General features: G+C 38.0%; 1 protein-coding gene across 7 annotated transcripts in view; it reads left to right on the top strand.

The window, feature by feature from the left end:
- RYK (receptor-like tyrosine kinase) overlaps window positions 1–15,153 on the top strand; it is a 57,686-nt gene that overhangs the window by 19,343 nt on the left and 23,190 nt on the right. For 5 of the 7 annotated variants that reach the window (XM_023749548.1, XM_023749547.1, XM_014450865.2 and 2 more), the window contains 4 exons: window positions 3,284–3,384; window positions 6,802–6,936; window positions 8,437–8,523; window positions 12,855–12,924. In XM_023749548.1, the coding sequence (XP_023605316.1) occupies window positions 3,284–3,384; window positions 6,802–6,936; window positions 8,437–8,523; window positions 12,855–12,924 (393 nt within the window). The remainder of the gene's footprint in view (window positions 1–3,283; window positions 3,385–6,801; window positions 6,937–8,436; window positions 8,524–12,854; window positions 12,925–15,153) is intronic. The other 2 variants (XM_014450868.2, XM_014450860.2) reach the window with 1 other exon arrangement.

Here is a 15,153-nt window from a genome sequence, read left to right as displayed (position 1 = left end):
ATCGGTCCCAGTTCTCTCTAGCTTTCAGGTGGATGTTTCCAGACATTGCCTGAATAAAAGCAGCTTACACTGTCACCTGTTTTCAGAGCATAGCGTAGTAGTTAAGAGCTTGGGCCTCTGGAGCCAGAGCGTCTCTGAATTCTGGTGTCCTGCTTACTAGCTTTCTGGCCTCAAGTATGCTATGTCGCCTCTTTATGTGTCAGTTTTCCTCGTCTCTAAAGCAGAGATAATAGCGGCACATACTTACTGGGGATGTTGTGAACTTACATATAGTAAGTGCCATTATTACGATTTTTGTTTTCAGAAAGGTTCGGTGTGTTAGTAGTGATGGACTAATTCCTTCTGCTTTTTCTGTTCTGTTAGCCACTATTTATGATGTGCCTGGCAAGCTAACAGAGGTGACTAGAAAGTTCCCATCCAGTAATCCAAGAGCATTTGAGAGACACATACTTCCCTCTGCACAGGGCCCACTGAGATCGCAGTGGCTGCCGCTGTATTGCGTGTTTTCTGTTCACCGGCACTGTACAAGCATTTCACATGTATGATCTGATTTGACACTCACGTCACCTACGGTGTGAAATTGTCCTCATTTTAAAGATGAACACGCAGGCTTAAAGCGATTAACTTTTCCAGGACAGCAGTGCTAGCACCAGGGCAGAGCAGCAGGAGACTCATTATTGCAGTAGCTCATATTGTGTACAAAGCATTTGCTGCGTGTCAGGCGCTGTTACACATGCTTGACCCCCGTTAGTTCCCCTAATCTTCGCAGCAGCCCTGTGCGGTTGATGGGACCTGTGGTTCCATGGAATTCCTGGGGCAGGGGTGATGGAGAGTTCCTCGATTCCAGGCAGTCAGGAGCTGAGTCCTGCTACACACAGAGTTTCTTTAGAGGCAGAGAAGGAAACTCCCTGGGCGGTGCTCCTGCCAGGGGCATTTGGGTCCCATGTGTGTAGCTGTCCCTGTCCTGACACCCGAGGTGATCTTTCCGTCTCAGTGCCATGCCGGGTGAGACTGTCCTGAGAGGCAGAGCTTCTCGCCACGTTCACTCCGAGGCCCTGCCCCAGTGGGATGCTCTGCACCCTGTCCACACTGTGGTCTTCCCCTGTTCGTTCATGACTGCAGGGAAGTTCGTTCCTTGTTTGTGGGTACTTGAACTTGCTATTTTGCAATATCTTCATTTTCCATTATCTCCATTACCCCACCACCTCACCATGACTAGTGACGAGGTTACCTGTATTTCTTTTTGTTTCTGTATCTATTGCCTAACAGGCCTCAGCTGAATGAATGTCGGATGAAAAATTTGTTGATTGAAGAATGAGTAGAGAGAGGCAAAAACCACTCTGCTATACCAGGGGTGGGGAACCTTTTTTCTGCCAAGGGCTATTTGGATATTTCATAACATCATTCATGGGCCATGCAAAATTAACAACTTAAAAATTAGCCTGCTATATTTGGTCAAGCATTTAATTAACTCACCCCTAATGCCTGACAGCACTGAGGGAGAAATGAGGTAACAGGAATGAGGCAGGGCCAGACCAAGTGATTTCGCGGCCGGGACGTTCCCAACCTCTGCGTTATACCAATAATTCTTTGCCTCTTTCGGTATATATCACCAACTCATGTCAGAAGCAACTGTTCTGTCTTTTTGTTACAAGGAAGTATGGTTTTCTCAAGGAAGTTTGGTTTTCTCTGCTCAGTGATCGAGTCAGTAGTTGTTCACTGAGCTGTCACTGAGGCTCGGTTGGGCCCCCTGGGCCTGCAGTGCCGGGCCTGGCTTCAGTGCTGGGAGGAAGGAGTAAACAGGCAGGCACTCTCCCCGCCTCAGGGCCTGATAGCGGCCTGGGCAAGGCGGATAGTGAAGGAGAAATCCCTGCTGTCCAGCTTCACGAGGCAGGTCTTTGTATACTATGTCTACTGCCGGGTCCCCAGCACCCAGCACAGCATCTGACATGTAGTAGACACTTAACAAATATTTGTGGGATGAATAAATAAAGTTACAGAGAAGACAGAAAAACACAAATTGTAATAAGTGCTGTGAAGGAAAATGATGCTCTTTGCCCTAACTCCTAACTTCAACTCTGAACCAGAGTTAATATCCCCATAACTAATCTTACTTGATTATGAAAATCAAATTAGGTAATTTATTTAGACTGGTTTTAAACTATTAAGTGCTAGAAAGCGTACATTTTTATCCCGTTTTCGACCTCATGTGATACAGGTATATAGGTTACGGGTTTAATAGTTACCAGGGGTGGATCCCCAACCGCTGCCCGCCTCTCTTTTAACAGTAAGTCTGGGGTTTAAAGGTTTGTTTAACCACTTAACGTAGTGCTTTACTCATTGTAGGGACTCACTAAATATCTGTTGAACAAACAAAAAATTGGCATGGACATACTCATAACATCTTGGTATGCCCACAGTATTTTCAAGAATTCTGAGTTGGTACAAGAGTGCCACCTACTGGAGATAGTAAATAATTTGGGGTCTGAGCATTCTCCCACTAGTGTATGTTGGTTGCAAGGGAATGTTTAACTAGTGTTTTCATATATATTATACAACTTGAGCCTCAAAAAGTCCTGGGTGTAGGTTATTTTTCGTTTTATTTTATGGGAAATAAATTGAAGTTCCTTATTTCCCCCCTTTTGGGGGATGGGGATGCTTCTTTTCCCTCCTTGTTATTGAATCCTGGACTTTTAACTTTGTTTTCTGGGTGATCTTTGAGTAGCACTCCAAAAACAGGTGTCTTGTGCTTCCTTGTCATTCTAAGGCTTGGGGATGCATGATATTAGTAATAACAAAAATAATTAGTAATAATAATTTGTAAATGCTCTGTTATTCCCTCATCTGTATGCCATTTGATTTTGGACCATCATTAAAAGAGACCTATCTTTCTATTCCTTTTCTTAAAAACAATCTAATTGAATGGCATGGGCTCTTTTTGTAAGAGGTGATTCATAGTTCCATAAAATATTATCGTTGTATGAGGTTCAGGACAGCTATTATCTGTGGTATCTTAGGACTGGCACCTACATTTCTGAATGACTTTGACAGGTGAACCTGCTTGATGATTGTGTAAGTAGAAGGGAAAGAAAAAATCTAGCTTTGCATTATGAGGTAGTTAAAATTTTCAATATGAAACATTTGTGATGGAGATCCATGCATTATTGCCATCTCTGTCAGGACTTTAAGCTAGTTATAATGTCTGCATGCTTTTTGTGTGCTTGGAGAAAGGACATTTCTCATTGAAGCTGACATGCCAAATATTTCTCTTAATTGTTTGCAGCATCAGTGCCAGCAGCAGTTCCCAAGGGCTGTCTCAGCCATCTACCCAGACGACTCAGTATCTGAGAGCCGACACACCCAACAATGCAACTCCTATCACCAGTAAGAGTTAATTTAATTCTAAAGTTGATTTACTAAAGTTGTCCGTGGTCTGTCTGTCAGTGGTCCTGTGTGGTTAGTTACTTATGGGACAAGTGTACCATACTACATACATAGTGTCTGGTTGCAAAATTAGGCTTGATCCTCAACTTTTGCTTTCTGGAGCATTGAATGAAACATTCTGGAATTGGAGTATGAAAATAAAATTTACGTTTAATTGCTATATTTAATTTCGTGGAGATGTCCATAGATTAATTATATTAAAGAGCTATAAAATCACTCCTATAGAAATTCAGAAGGAAGGTTTTCAGGTATTTAGGTAGCCATTGAACTGCATGAAGACAGAGACTTGGATTTTAATACATTGTTTGGTGGTCTGATGGGCTAGGGTAAGGACTTTACACTGTTTCCTAATCTGGATAGGACACTAGCTGCTATTAGAATTGAGAGCTCGAGATCTGATTTCCTGTTTTTTTGAATAAGGGTTTTGTTTTGTTTTGTTTTGTTAAAGTTTACCCGAGGATATTTTTAGAGAGAATGGAGGAGGGAGGGGGAGAAAACATTGATGTGAGAGAGAAACTTCAATTGGTTGCCTCACACACACATCCCAACCAGGGCCAGATATTGAACCTGCAACACAGGTACATGCCCTTGACCAGGAATTGATCCCATGACCCAGCAGTGTGTGGGCCAATGTTCTAACCACATAGCAACACTGGCCAGGGCTTGAACAGGATTTTGATAAAAGTTCTTATACTGGAACATGTAGATGGGAAATTATCATTCACAGAGTATAATGTAGACAGAGAGGAATCAGTCACCATACAAATAAGGAACAAGGCAACATCAAGATAGACACTAGGTCACAAGTCAGGGCTCCACTCATTGGTGCTGTTGATGAATTAGGTTCTTATAGGCATTAACTGTTACCTTCCTTGGGCTAGCATTTTTCTTTAGTAAACTAATACTAAGAATATCTGTTCTTCACCCACTGCCCTATTGTGGTCTTTCAATACCGTTTCCCAAAAAAAGAACCGGAATTCTTTGACGAAATGCATGGTTCCAGGATTTAATCAGGAATGGACCAGATAAAACTGTTGCTGAGCCAAAAATCAAGGGAACTGCGAAAGACTTGAAGAGCTCCCAAAATGGGCCCTTTTGAGCATCTAAAACGATGATGACGGCAATGGATTTTATTTTATTTTTTTTTCAAATTTTTACTTTTTTTTAAAATATACTTTATTGATTTTTTACAGAGAGGAAGGGAGAGAGATAGAGAGTTAGAAACATCGATCAGTTGCCTCCTGCACACCTCCTACTGGGGATGTGCCCGCAACCCAGGTACATGCCCTTGACCGGAATCGAACCTGGGACCTTTCAGTCCGCAGGCCGACGCTCTATCCACTGAGCCAAACCGGTTTCGGCAACGGCAATGGATTTTAACATAAACTGTATAAATCCACGGGTTCATAATGATACCTTTTTAAAAAATTGATCATTTTCAGGTAACTAAGGCACCAGCAATACCTTACTCTAACAGCTGGCTCCATGACGGTATTTCAGAGTAACCAGATAGTGCTGGTTCATAAGGAAAATGTTTCTTCACAGAAGACTCTCAGCTGATAAATATGGAAGAAATCGTAGAGTTAGAAATTATATTTGTAATCCCAATAAAATGTTTGATTCAGGAAAAGTTCATCAATATTTAAATCCCTGTGAACAAAGGGAAATGGGAACTTTACCATTTGAGGGATCAGATTGTCACACCTGAATCCGCTCATGAATCTAGCATCACAAAAAGTAGGACAAACAGATACTTTGTATTCACGGTTGTGAAGCACCGGCCCTGGGCTTGTTTCTCCTCCCACCCTCAAGAGTTACCTGGACCTACCAGATCTAATGAAGGTGATAGAACTGATTTACAATTTACAAGAAATACAGAAGTTAAATGATATTCGAAAAAGCAGATGCCAGATATTCTTTGGAATAACTGACCGGGTTTCTTTAATAAGATCGTGGCAAGAAAAAAAGGGGCGGGGAGGGTAGAGGGGGCACTCTAGATGAAAATAAATTTAAAAGAAATCTTAACAGTAATTGCCATCACCACCAACAAAAGAAAGAAACATATGCTCTTCAGGAAACATGATGATGAATGTGAAAGTAGTCCAGACTATTCAGCATAAACAAAACATTGCTTTTAATGTTCAAATGTCAAGCTTTGCTCTTGGGAGTCAATTTGTGATTGTGGATATAACCTTAAAGAGGCAGATAATTCAATTATTGTATAAGCTAAAAGCAAAATACTTTTTTAAAAAGTCAGTGGGAATACATTTATTTATTAAAATACTTTTTTAGTTACCATCAATAAAAAATTTCCTTTTTTTATGGCTATAACCTTAAGTAGATAGATTATTTATTATATATGATAAGACAAATACTTTTTGAAAAAACTCAATGGAAATACATTTGTTTATAAATTAAAAAAAAGAAAAGAAAAAGGAGCAGAAAAAAATATTTGAAGACATAATGACCAAGAGTTTTCCAAAATAACAAAACCTAACAGACCACAGGTCCAAGAAACTCAGAGAACTCTAGGCAGGATTAAACAGATACAGATACTCACAACTAGGCATGTCTTGGTCAAACTGCTGATAGTGCAATCGGGTTGTCAGGCTAATCCATCCATCATGAAGTTCCCCAAAGCCTTGCATGTCATTCTTCTAGCAGCCATTGATGACCACTATCTAGGTCCACTAATACTTCTGGGATTTTCTTCCCAATCTCTCCCAAAGCAAACAAACCATTGGAGATACCATTCCAATTTCCCCTTGCTAACACTGGATCTTCCTTTTATTCTAACTTTTTTGGGGGAGAGGGGGCATGAAAATTTTAATTATGGCTAGAATTTTTTTTTTTGCTGTCATATTAAAAAATGAGTGAGAGTTAAGGGTACTGAAAAACAAATATGAATCTCACAACGGTAGGACTAGGCTCTGTGGATATCAGAATGATTAAATTGAGTACACATTTTGTTAGACATTTTTACAAACATCTTCCTTTGAAAAGTTCTTTTGTTAGGAGACTATATTAGAAAATCTTTTGGGAAGCAAACAGTCCATAAGATGGATTAAATTGAATTCCATGAATCAAAGCTTGTTTCATTTGGCTGAAAGGCAATTGAAGTGGCAGTAATGGTAATATTACTTTTAGTGTTTCTTATTTTAATTCTTCATTTTGAGATTTTGGGGTAGGTGGAAAAGTTTTTCTTTAAAATTAAGTATGGCCTACATAAATAATTTCCCCTGTTCGTGTGTGTGCACATTCATTCATTCCTGTGACTTGAATCCTGAGGTCCTAACCAACCTAGTTGACCGTGATGCCATACTAAGGGTATTTATATTTCTTGGTTTGGCTTTGTTGGCTCCTCAGGTTATCCTACCCTGCGAATAGAGAAGAACGACCTAAGAAGTGTCACTCTTTTGGAGGCCAAAGCTAAGGTGAAGGATATAGCAATCTCCAGGGAGAGGATAACTCTAAAAGATGTACTCCAAGAAGGTATTTATTATCTCAAAATCAGGTTTTCACAGAAGATTTAATGTTAGCACTAACACATTTTTTGTTTCAAATTTTAAGAATTTGATTTTATGTCTAAGGATAGAAAGCAGTGCATAATTTATTTCCTTTATAAAACTGATTTTATTTTTCCCTTCTTTAGATCTTTAATTCGACTTAGTACGGCTTTGGTGTAATTCTTGATTTTCAAGTATATTAAAGCACTTATATTAATGCTTGTTCCCTTTAAAGTATATTTTCTTTCTGTTTAGTTCTTATTTAAAGATTATCACAACCTAGTAGACCTCTTTGAAATAGTCTAAGTAATTTTCTCTGTGGCATATAGTGTGGGGTTCTAGCAGAAGGAGCGTGCATGGGCTTTGGAGTTACACCCAACTTCCAGTTCCATTCCTACAACCTTGGATAAATCACTTCATATATTCTGTGTCCAATTTTCTCTTCTGTAAATTTGGACTACCCGGTCTACTCTTAGGCAAGTTACAATGAAATAATGCACATTAAATCAACTAACACATTTAGGTGTTAGATAGATATTAGTACCCTTTCCTTCCCCACTTGTTGGTCCTTGCTTTGAGTTTTAGGATATTGATTGGAGAGATGGTGAAAGAGGAGGACAGAAATTAATAATAAATACTTTGTTGAGCTCTTCAAGTTGTTAAATACAGAGTTACTCTCCCCCCCCTCACCCCCCCCACCCCCCCCACCACACCCCCTCTGTAATTCGGTTAGGAATGTTTTGGGATGCATGAGGCATTTGAATTTATCTGTTGGTTGGGATGCAGTAGGTCAATCACAGCTAATTGGGGATCTTCAACTGTCCCCAGTGGCAAATAGTAATTAACCGATGCAGATGTTTTGTGTCTGTTTTTGAATGTGTGAGAATAGTCCATTTCTCTCCTTTGTCATTGTGTTGAGGCTAAGCCCAGAAATTCAGATGCCTCTGTGGATACCCCACTGCTGAGCTTCAGTGCTCCTGGCTGTATCACTGGTTTATTTAGGATAATTCAGAAAGAATTCTCATGTACTTGTGAGATCTGGTATTTCTGAAAGCAAATTATTTCTTTTTTAAAAAATATATTTTATGTATTTCAGAGAGAAAGGGAGAGGGAGAGAGATAGAAACATCAATGATTAGAGAGAATCATTGATTGATTGCCTCCTGCATGCCCCCTACTGAGGATCGAGCCTGAAACCTGGGCATGTGCCCTTGACCGGAATCAAACCTGGGACTCCTCAGTCCGCAGGCCGACGCTCTATCCACTGAGCCAAATCAGCTAGGGTGAAAGCAAATTATTTCATAGTAACAAAGAACTTCTAACAGTCATTAAAAAAAACAAAGATTTGGGTCTTCTTACTCCAGGGCTATAGTAATGTTGTTGATCACATACACTCTTATTATGTTTAAGTTATATTGTGGCAGAAAGTTTTGTACTTATAATTTTATGAAGGTTATTTTATGATCTCTCATTTCTTTCCCGTTTAGGTACTTTTGGGCGTATTTTCCATGGGATTTTAATAGATGAAAAAGATCCAAATAAAGAAAAGCAAGCATTTGTAAAAACAGTTAAAGGTAGGAATTTTTTCCATACTATTTCCATAATGCTTTCCTGTTTAAGGTGGCTCATGCCAGCTAAATTCTGCCTTAAATTCTCAGTGTTCCAGACCTTTATAAATCATTCCATGTTAATTTAGCTCATATGAGACTATTAAGGAGTTTTGGGTAGTTCTCATTAAGGTATAGAAGTCTAACAAATTAAGACCTTAAACATTTATTAGATATTACTCAGGCTTTTAGTTAAACTGCATCCACTTGACTTCATTATTGCTACATATAATATTGTGGTTTTCCTAAGTTAAAAATCTTTGGTTTTCACCCTTAAAAAAACATTGTTAAAGGTGGTGAGGGGGAGTAGAAGAGAGCATAGGGGTGATAAATGTTGACAGGAGACTTGACTTGGGGTGGTGAATACATTGTACAATATACAGATGATATGTTATAGAATTATTACATCATTTTATTAACCAGTGTGACCCCAATAAATTCAGTTAGAAAAACAACATTGTTACAGTTTTCCCTCCTCTCTCTCTACCTGCCCAGTACTGAACACTATAAAGAAAAAAGATGAGCCCTGGCTCAGTTGGTTGGAGCATCATCCCATGTTCCAAGGGGTTGTAGGTTTGATTCCTAGTCAGAGCACATATAGCAGGCAACCAATTAATGTTTCTCTCTCCGCCTCTCTTTCTCTCTCTCTCTTTCTCTTCCCTTCCCTCTCTCTCTAGAATCAATAGAAATATATCCTCAGGTAATGATTTTTTTAAAAAGGGATGACCCACTGTACCTTATGTGAATTTCCTTCCTACTGCCCCTGCCTTTGCTACATAATGCTGCAGAAAATATCCATATCCATGTGGCCATGTGTGGGCATGTCTTGGTATAGTTTTGCATGTATGGCCGTAGTTGGACTTGGCTGCCCCAAGAGGTATTACATTTAAAATTTTGAAAGAAAAAAAAATTTTTTTTTGAAAGATATTGCCAGATTGTTTTCTAAAAGGTGTAATACTAGTTTATATTTTCATGAATATATTAACTACCTGGAGAAATGTGATACCTACTTTTTCAATTATTGATTTATATCAACATTTTAAAAGATTTTTTTTTAATTGAAATTTTTTAGAGAGGAAGGAAGAGGCAGTGAGAGAAATATCGATGTGAGAGTGAAATATTGATCATGCAGCTGCCTCCTGCACAACAGGGATCAAGCCCAAACCTGGCCATGCGCCCTGACTGGGAACTGAACTGGCCACTTCTCAGTGCATGGAATGGTGCCCAATCAACTGAGTCACACCGCTAGGGCATGATTTACATAAATTTTTTAATTAGAGATTTCCTAACAGAATATATTAGAATATTATTTATATATGGCTTATTCCCTAATATAAATTAAATACTAGTAAGACTTTAAAACATTCGAATTTTAATTATTTATAATTGATGTTTCTAAGAGCTTAAATAATTCTTAGTATTTAAGAGAAAGAAGAATGTGGTAATTTATAAGGTGCTTAGTGTCTGACACTGATATAGATTGAGATGATAAGATAATAATTTTGAAAAAACAAATTTAGCATTTTGAATGCAGAAATTGAGGGCAAAATTAAATTCAATTTTATGAGTAGGAGGTGACAACTTTATGAAGTTTACAAAGTTAGTTTGTAAGAACATGTTTCTAAATTTACTTAAAGTGATTCATGGACACATGTTTATTGTTTCTAAAAAGTTGGGTTGTACTAATCTAACAAAAATTCTTTGGGATTTGATTTCTTTGAATTTAGCAAAATTGCTTGTTTAAGGGTGGTACAAACACACACTCACACTTTTTATCTTTTCTAAGTAAATGGTTTAACTCAGTATATTGTTCAGAACTTATATTATTCACCCACTTTTCCTAGCCCCAAAATAACTTTAAAGGTTAACATTTAAATCAGGTCCCACCAGATTTTCTGCCTAGTTTTGAGGTATAGTGTACATAGTACTCTTCGTAAATATAAACTTTGAACTCTACGTTTAATAACCACTGCCTTTGGTTACACTTTCCCCATTTTTTAAGGAAACATTTCCCCTTAATTCTAGTATTTCTTCTGGGCTTTATAAATATTATTTGGACAGTTTAGCCTGGGCTGTTATTAATTTGTCCTGAATGAATCTTGAATTAACAAAAGAGATTTCTGTACAGAATTGGGTTGATAAAGGGTTGGAAGGGGAGAAAGAAGGAAATAATAGTGATAAGGAAACACAATGTGGATGCTGGGACTGTTTCACAAGATAAGGCTTCTCTTTCCGTATACACTTGAATTGGAGTCACTTGCTTGGTTCTACGCCTAACCACTGTGATGGCAATGTTCTCTTTGAGCCAGGCGGAAACAGGAGAAAGCACAGTGAGTCCTTAGCCAATATATGGTCATGATTTGCTTGGAAACAAAAAGGAAGTGCTTTGACCACAGCACTCGCCTCCAAATCGTTAGATAACTTCACATGATTTTCTCTGAGATTTATTTTTTTACAATGTTATGTTTATTTCTTAATTAAGCCTATATATAACTGAAAGTACTTTCACAAATCTCTATGCTTTGTTACATGCCACACAATTAGAAGTGCAGCTTACATGCAAAAATAATATGTTTTGAAATGATCATTGACCTTTACCTTAGGGCAAACTTTGGCTTAAAAAATTCATAGTTTTGCAAAGACACTTAATAGATATTCCAATATAAATTTCTAGAGATTAAAGTTAGGAATCTGAATATTTCACACAGGATTATGAAATTGAATTTAATAAAATAAATGAATTAATTTGAGTTTTTTTGTGTTAAGTTCTTATTTAATAGCTAATCTTTTGTAACTTGTGAATGTTTTTTTATATCATTTTGTTCTCTCGTAGCTTTTACAGTGTGAATTATTTTATGATATCCTTTTCAAACGTATCCATCTTGAAAATAGATCTTTCAGTATTTAAAATTAAAAGACTAGGACTAGACTGGAAAAGGGATCCAGGAAAATTATTTTTTTCTTAATAAGTGGGTAAAATTATTTTTTCTCCCATTCAGTGTTTTCTTAGATCATCATCCAGTTCAGGTATCTCTTACTTAATAGAACATGTTTATATCAAAGTTAAGAACTGGAAAAATACTATGCATAAAATGACACATCCTGAAATTACCTTTTGTTCTATTTGGGTCTCTGAACCAGTTAATGGGAAAGTGGTATACGCTTACCAACTGGTGTGGCCCTCCAATGATTACTAGTTTTTGATCCTAAAAACATCCTGCCAGCCCCCAAATAGTCTGGCTATAATTTTGTTAAAAAATATTTAGATTACAGAAAGACTAATAATAAGGCACAGCCTGTCGTTTACTGAGTGATCCTAAATGTTTAGCAGTTTTTAGACAACTAGAGTTTATTTCACTGGACATTGGTGTGGATCACCGTTTCCAAAGAAGTACCAAGTGTTCCACATCCTTGGCTTTTTGTCCACGTATTTGACATTCCGACAAAAGTCTTAACTAAGTGAAGCTTCCTGGAAAGGGACACTAATAACAAGTCGTGGGAGAGGGAAGTAAATTAAACATCTGTTAGAGTTGGAAGTAAATGAAATTTGCAATTTATCAGCTTTAAGGAGTGAATGTGACATGTAATCCTAGTGCCTGAGCTCAGTGGTCCAGATTTTACTGTTGGTTTTGCATTTTACTAGGTAGGGCTGGGATGTGGATCTTGGCTTTGCCAATCTTTGTATCTTCTCCTCCCTCTAATATTGCATTGGTCAGAAGCTTTATAAATTATTATTACTATTTTTACTGTTATTATTACTATTTTTACTGTTGACAGTAAAAACTATTTTTATGGTTTCTTTGAAAGTGTTTTTAAGGATATACTCATGTTTTTGACATCTAAGACCTTTTTTTAAAAAATGGCACTCATTTTTAATTTTATAATGAAAATATACTTTTTGCTTACTGGAAATGTTCTTTTCAAAGAGTGGAGAAATGCCTTCTCTTTAATTTTTTTTTCTTATTGATTTGTATAAACTCTTTAAAGAAGGGGGACAGAAAGGAAAAGGAAATTAGCCCTTTGTGTGCCTTATTTGTTGCAGATATTCTTCCAATCTGTTATTAACTTCTCTACTTTGTTTATAGAACCTTAATTTCTAAGTTTTATGTAGTCAGATTTATCTTTAATGACTTCTGTTAGTGTTGACCTATTCAACAAGACACTACCTACTGCAATAGAATTTTAAGCAAGACCTATTTAAATTTACTTGAGACAATTATTTACTAAAAGCAGAGAATAGTAATGCCATATGTATATACAGTATTGTCATTCAAAATAATGTCTTTTTCTTGACGTAGATCAAGCTTCTGAAATTCAGGTGACAATGATGCTCACTGAAAGTTGTAAGCTGCGAGGCCTTCATCACAGGTGAGAGGAAAAGCCACCAGCACTTGTTAAGCATGGTGGCACTGTACTTCACATCTTTATTTTAAGAACATTGTGATGTGTTCTGAATTGAATAGTGTCTTTTTGGATAGTTTGGAGTTTTTCTGAGTATAAAAGGGAAAGGCATGCTCATGGCATAAAATTTAAAAATGCAATCAAGTCTATACAGAAGCATATAAGCCCACATCTGGATAATCATAGCTAAGCATTGGAGAGTTTATACATATTTATGTGCATATTTCCCTTTAAAAATAGAATAATGATAATACATGTGCTAAAAAACTTTGTTATGAAGTTTTTGAACCTAGAGAATGCTGAAGTCAAGAATAATAAACACGAAAAGACTGTCTCCTAAATTCATTGTTAGTTATTAACATTTTGCCATTTTTATTTGCATGTGTACATTTAAGTGTATCTGTAACATCTGTCTAGATAGATGGTAGATATTTGTGAGTGTGGAAGTATTTTAAAGTAAATTGGACATCTTAACACTTTTGATTCATTTAAAAGAATATCTTTCTATGCCCTAACCGGTTTGGCTCAGTGGATAGAGCGTCAGCCTGCGGACTGAATGGTCCCAGGTTCGATTCTGGCCAAGGGCATGTACCTTGGTTGCAGGCACATCCCCAGTAGGGGGTGTGCAAGAGGCAGCTGATCGATGTTTCTCTCTCATCGATGTTTCTAACTCTCTATCCCTCTCCCTTCCTCTCTGTAAAAAATCAATAAAATATATTTAAAAAAATATTTTTCTATATAATCATATATTGTTATTATCCTTAGCAAGGTTAACATGCTTCTTGGTATAACAAAACAATATCTAACTTTTCATATCAGTCACTATAAATTCATGACCACATTTAAAAAGGCTACTTAGTAGTTCATTAAATCAGTGTACTACCACATTTCATTTAACCAATCTCTTGTTAGGTCATAGTATGATTTTTTTTGTTGTTGTTAATCCTCACCCGAGGATATTTTTCCATTGATTTTTTTAGGGAGAGTAGAAGAGAGAGGGAAAGACAGAGAGAAACATCGATGTGAGAGAAACACATCGATTGGTTGCCTCCTGCAAGAGCCTCGACCAGGGCCTGGGCCAGGGAGGAGCCTGCAACCAAGGTATGTGCCCTTGACTGGAACCGAACCCAGGACCCTTCGGTCCGCAGGCCAACGCTCTATCTACTGAGCCAAACTAGCTAGGGCAGTCATAGTATGATTTTTAAAAAGATACTTGTAGCTCTATATGAAGAGCTTTTAAAATATATGTTTTATTGATTTTTAGAGAGAGGGAAAGAAAAACATTGGTATGAGAGTAGAACATGATCAGCTGCCTCCAGAATGCCCCCTGCTGGGATCAAACCTGAAATCTGGGCATATGCCCTGACTGGGAATCGAACCAGCAACCTTTTGGTGCACGGGATGACACCCAACCAACTGAGCCACACCGGCCAGGGCTAAAGAGCTTTTTTAAAAGCTTGATATTAGTCTTCTTCATAGAGCTGTGACAAAAAGCTTTTACCTTCTGAGCCAACACAATAGCCGTTGGTGTGAATGAATCAAAATTACACTTTTTTTTGGTCAGATCAGCAAAAAGTGTTTTTTTGGGGGTGCCGCGGAATTTTAGTACTTTATGTGTGCCACGAGATGAAAAGGCTGAGCATCGCTGCCTTCCAGCTCTGACTCTGCAAGGACACTCAGCAAGACTGAGAGCTGGATGCAGTTCTCGCCTAAGTTCCCACAGAACCCACCCTTCTTCCACTGTGTTCTTCTCTACGGCACCTGCTTCTGCTCTCATCCACTCTTCTTCGATCCCAGACCTTCCTCCTTGTCCTCCTTTACTTTATGAAATGGGTGGAATGAAGAGCAGCCATTTGTACCTTGAAACATTTTCGTGCCACTTGTTACCTTTCCCAGAGGGGATTTTAATCCTCTGATGATAGAAAAATGATGTGATCTCCTCCAGCAAACTTGCTGTGCCTGGATAAATGCCTTAAACTCTGCTCAGGGAATTGCAGTCGTGAGGAAAGGAGCAGAGGAATAATTTGGGGGGAGGTGGTGGTAAAGACCTTGGGCACCTCTTCACATCCCCCCTGAAATGCTCACTTAATCCTGAGGGCACACTTGCTGTAGTCACTGTAGTGTGCATGGGACTTCCAGGAGTTTTCATCTCCCCTGTGCTCCCTTTTGTTCCCCTGGGAGGAAATGTCCCGGGGG

This window comes from Myotis lucifugus, unplaced genomic scaffold (genome assembly GCF_000147115.1).
Source record: "Myotis lucifugus unplaced genomic scaffold, Myoluc2.0 scaffold_8, whole genome shotgun sequence".
Lineage (NCBI taxonomy): Eukaryota > Metazoa > Chordata > Mammalia > Chiroptera > Vespertilionidae > Myotis > Myotis lucifugus.
The sequence above is the reverse complement of the archived record's forward strand: the minus strand, read 5'-3'. Positions and strand labels throughout refer to the sequence as shown.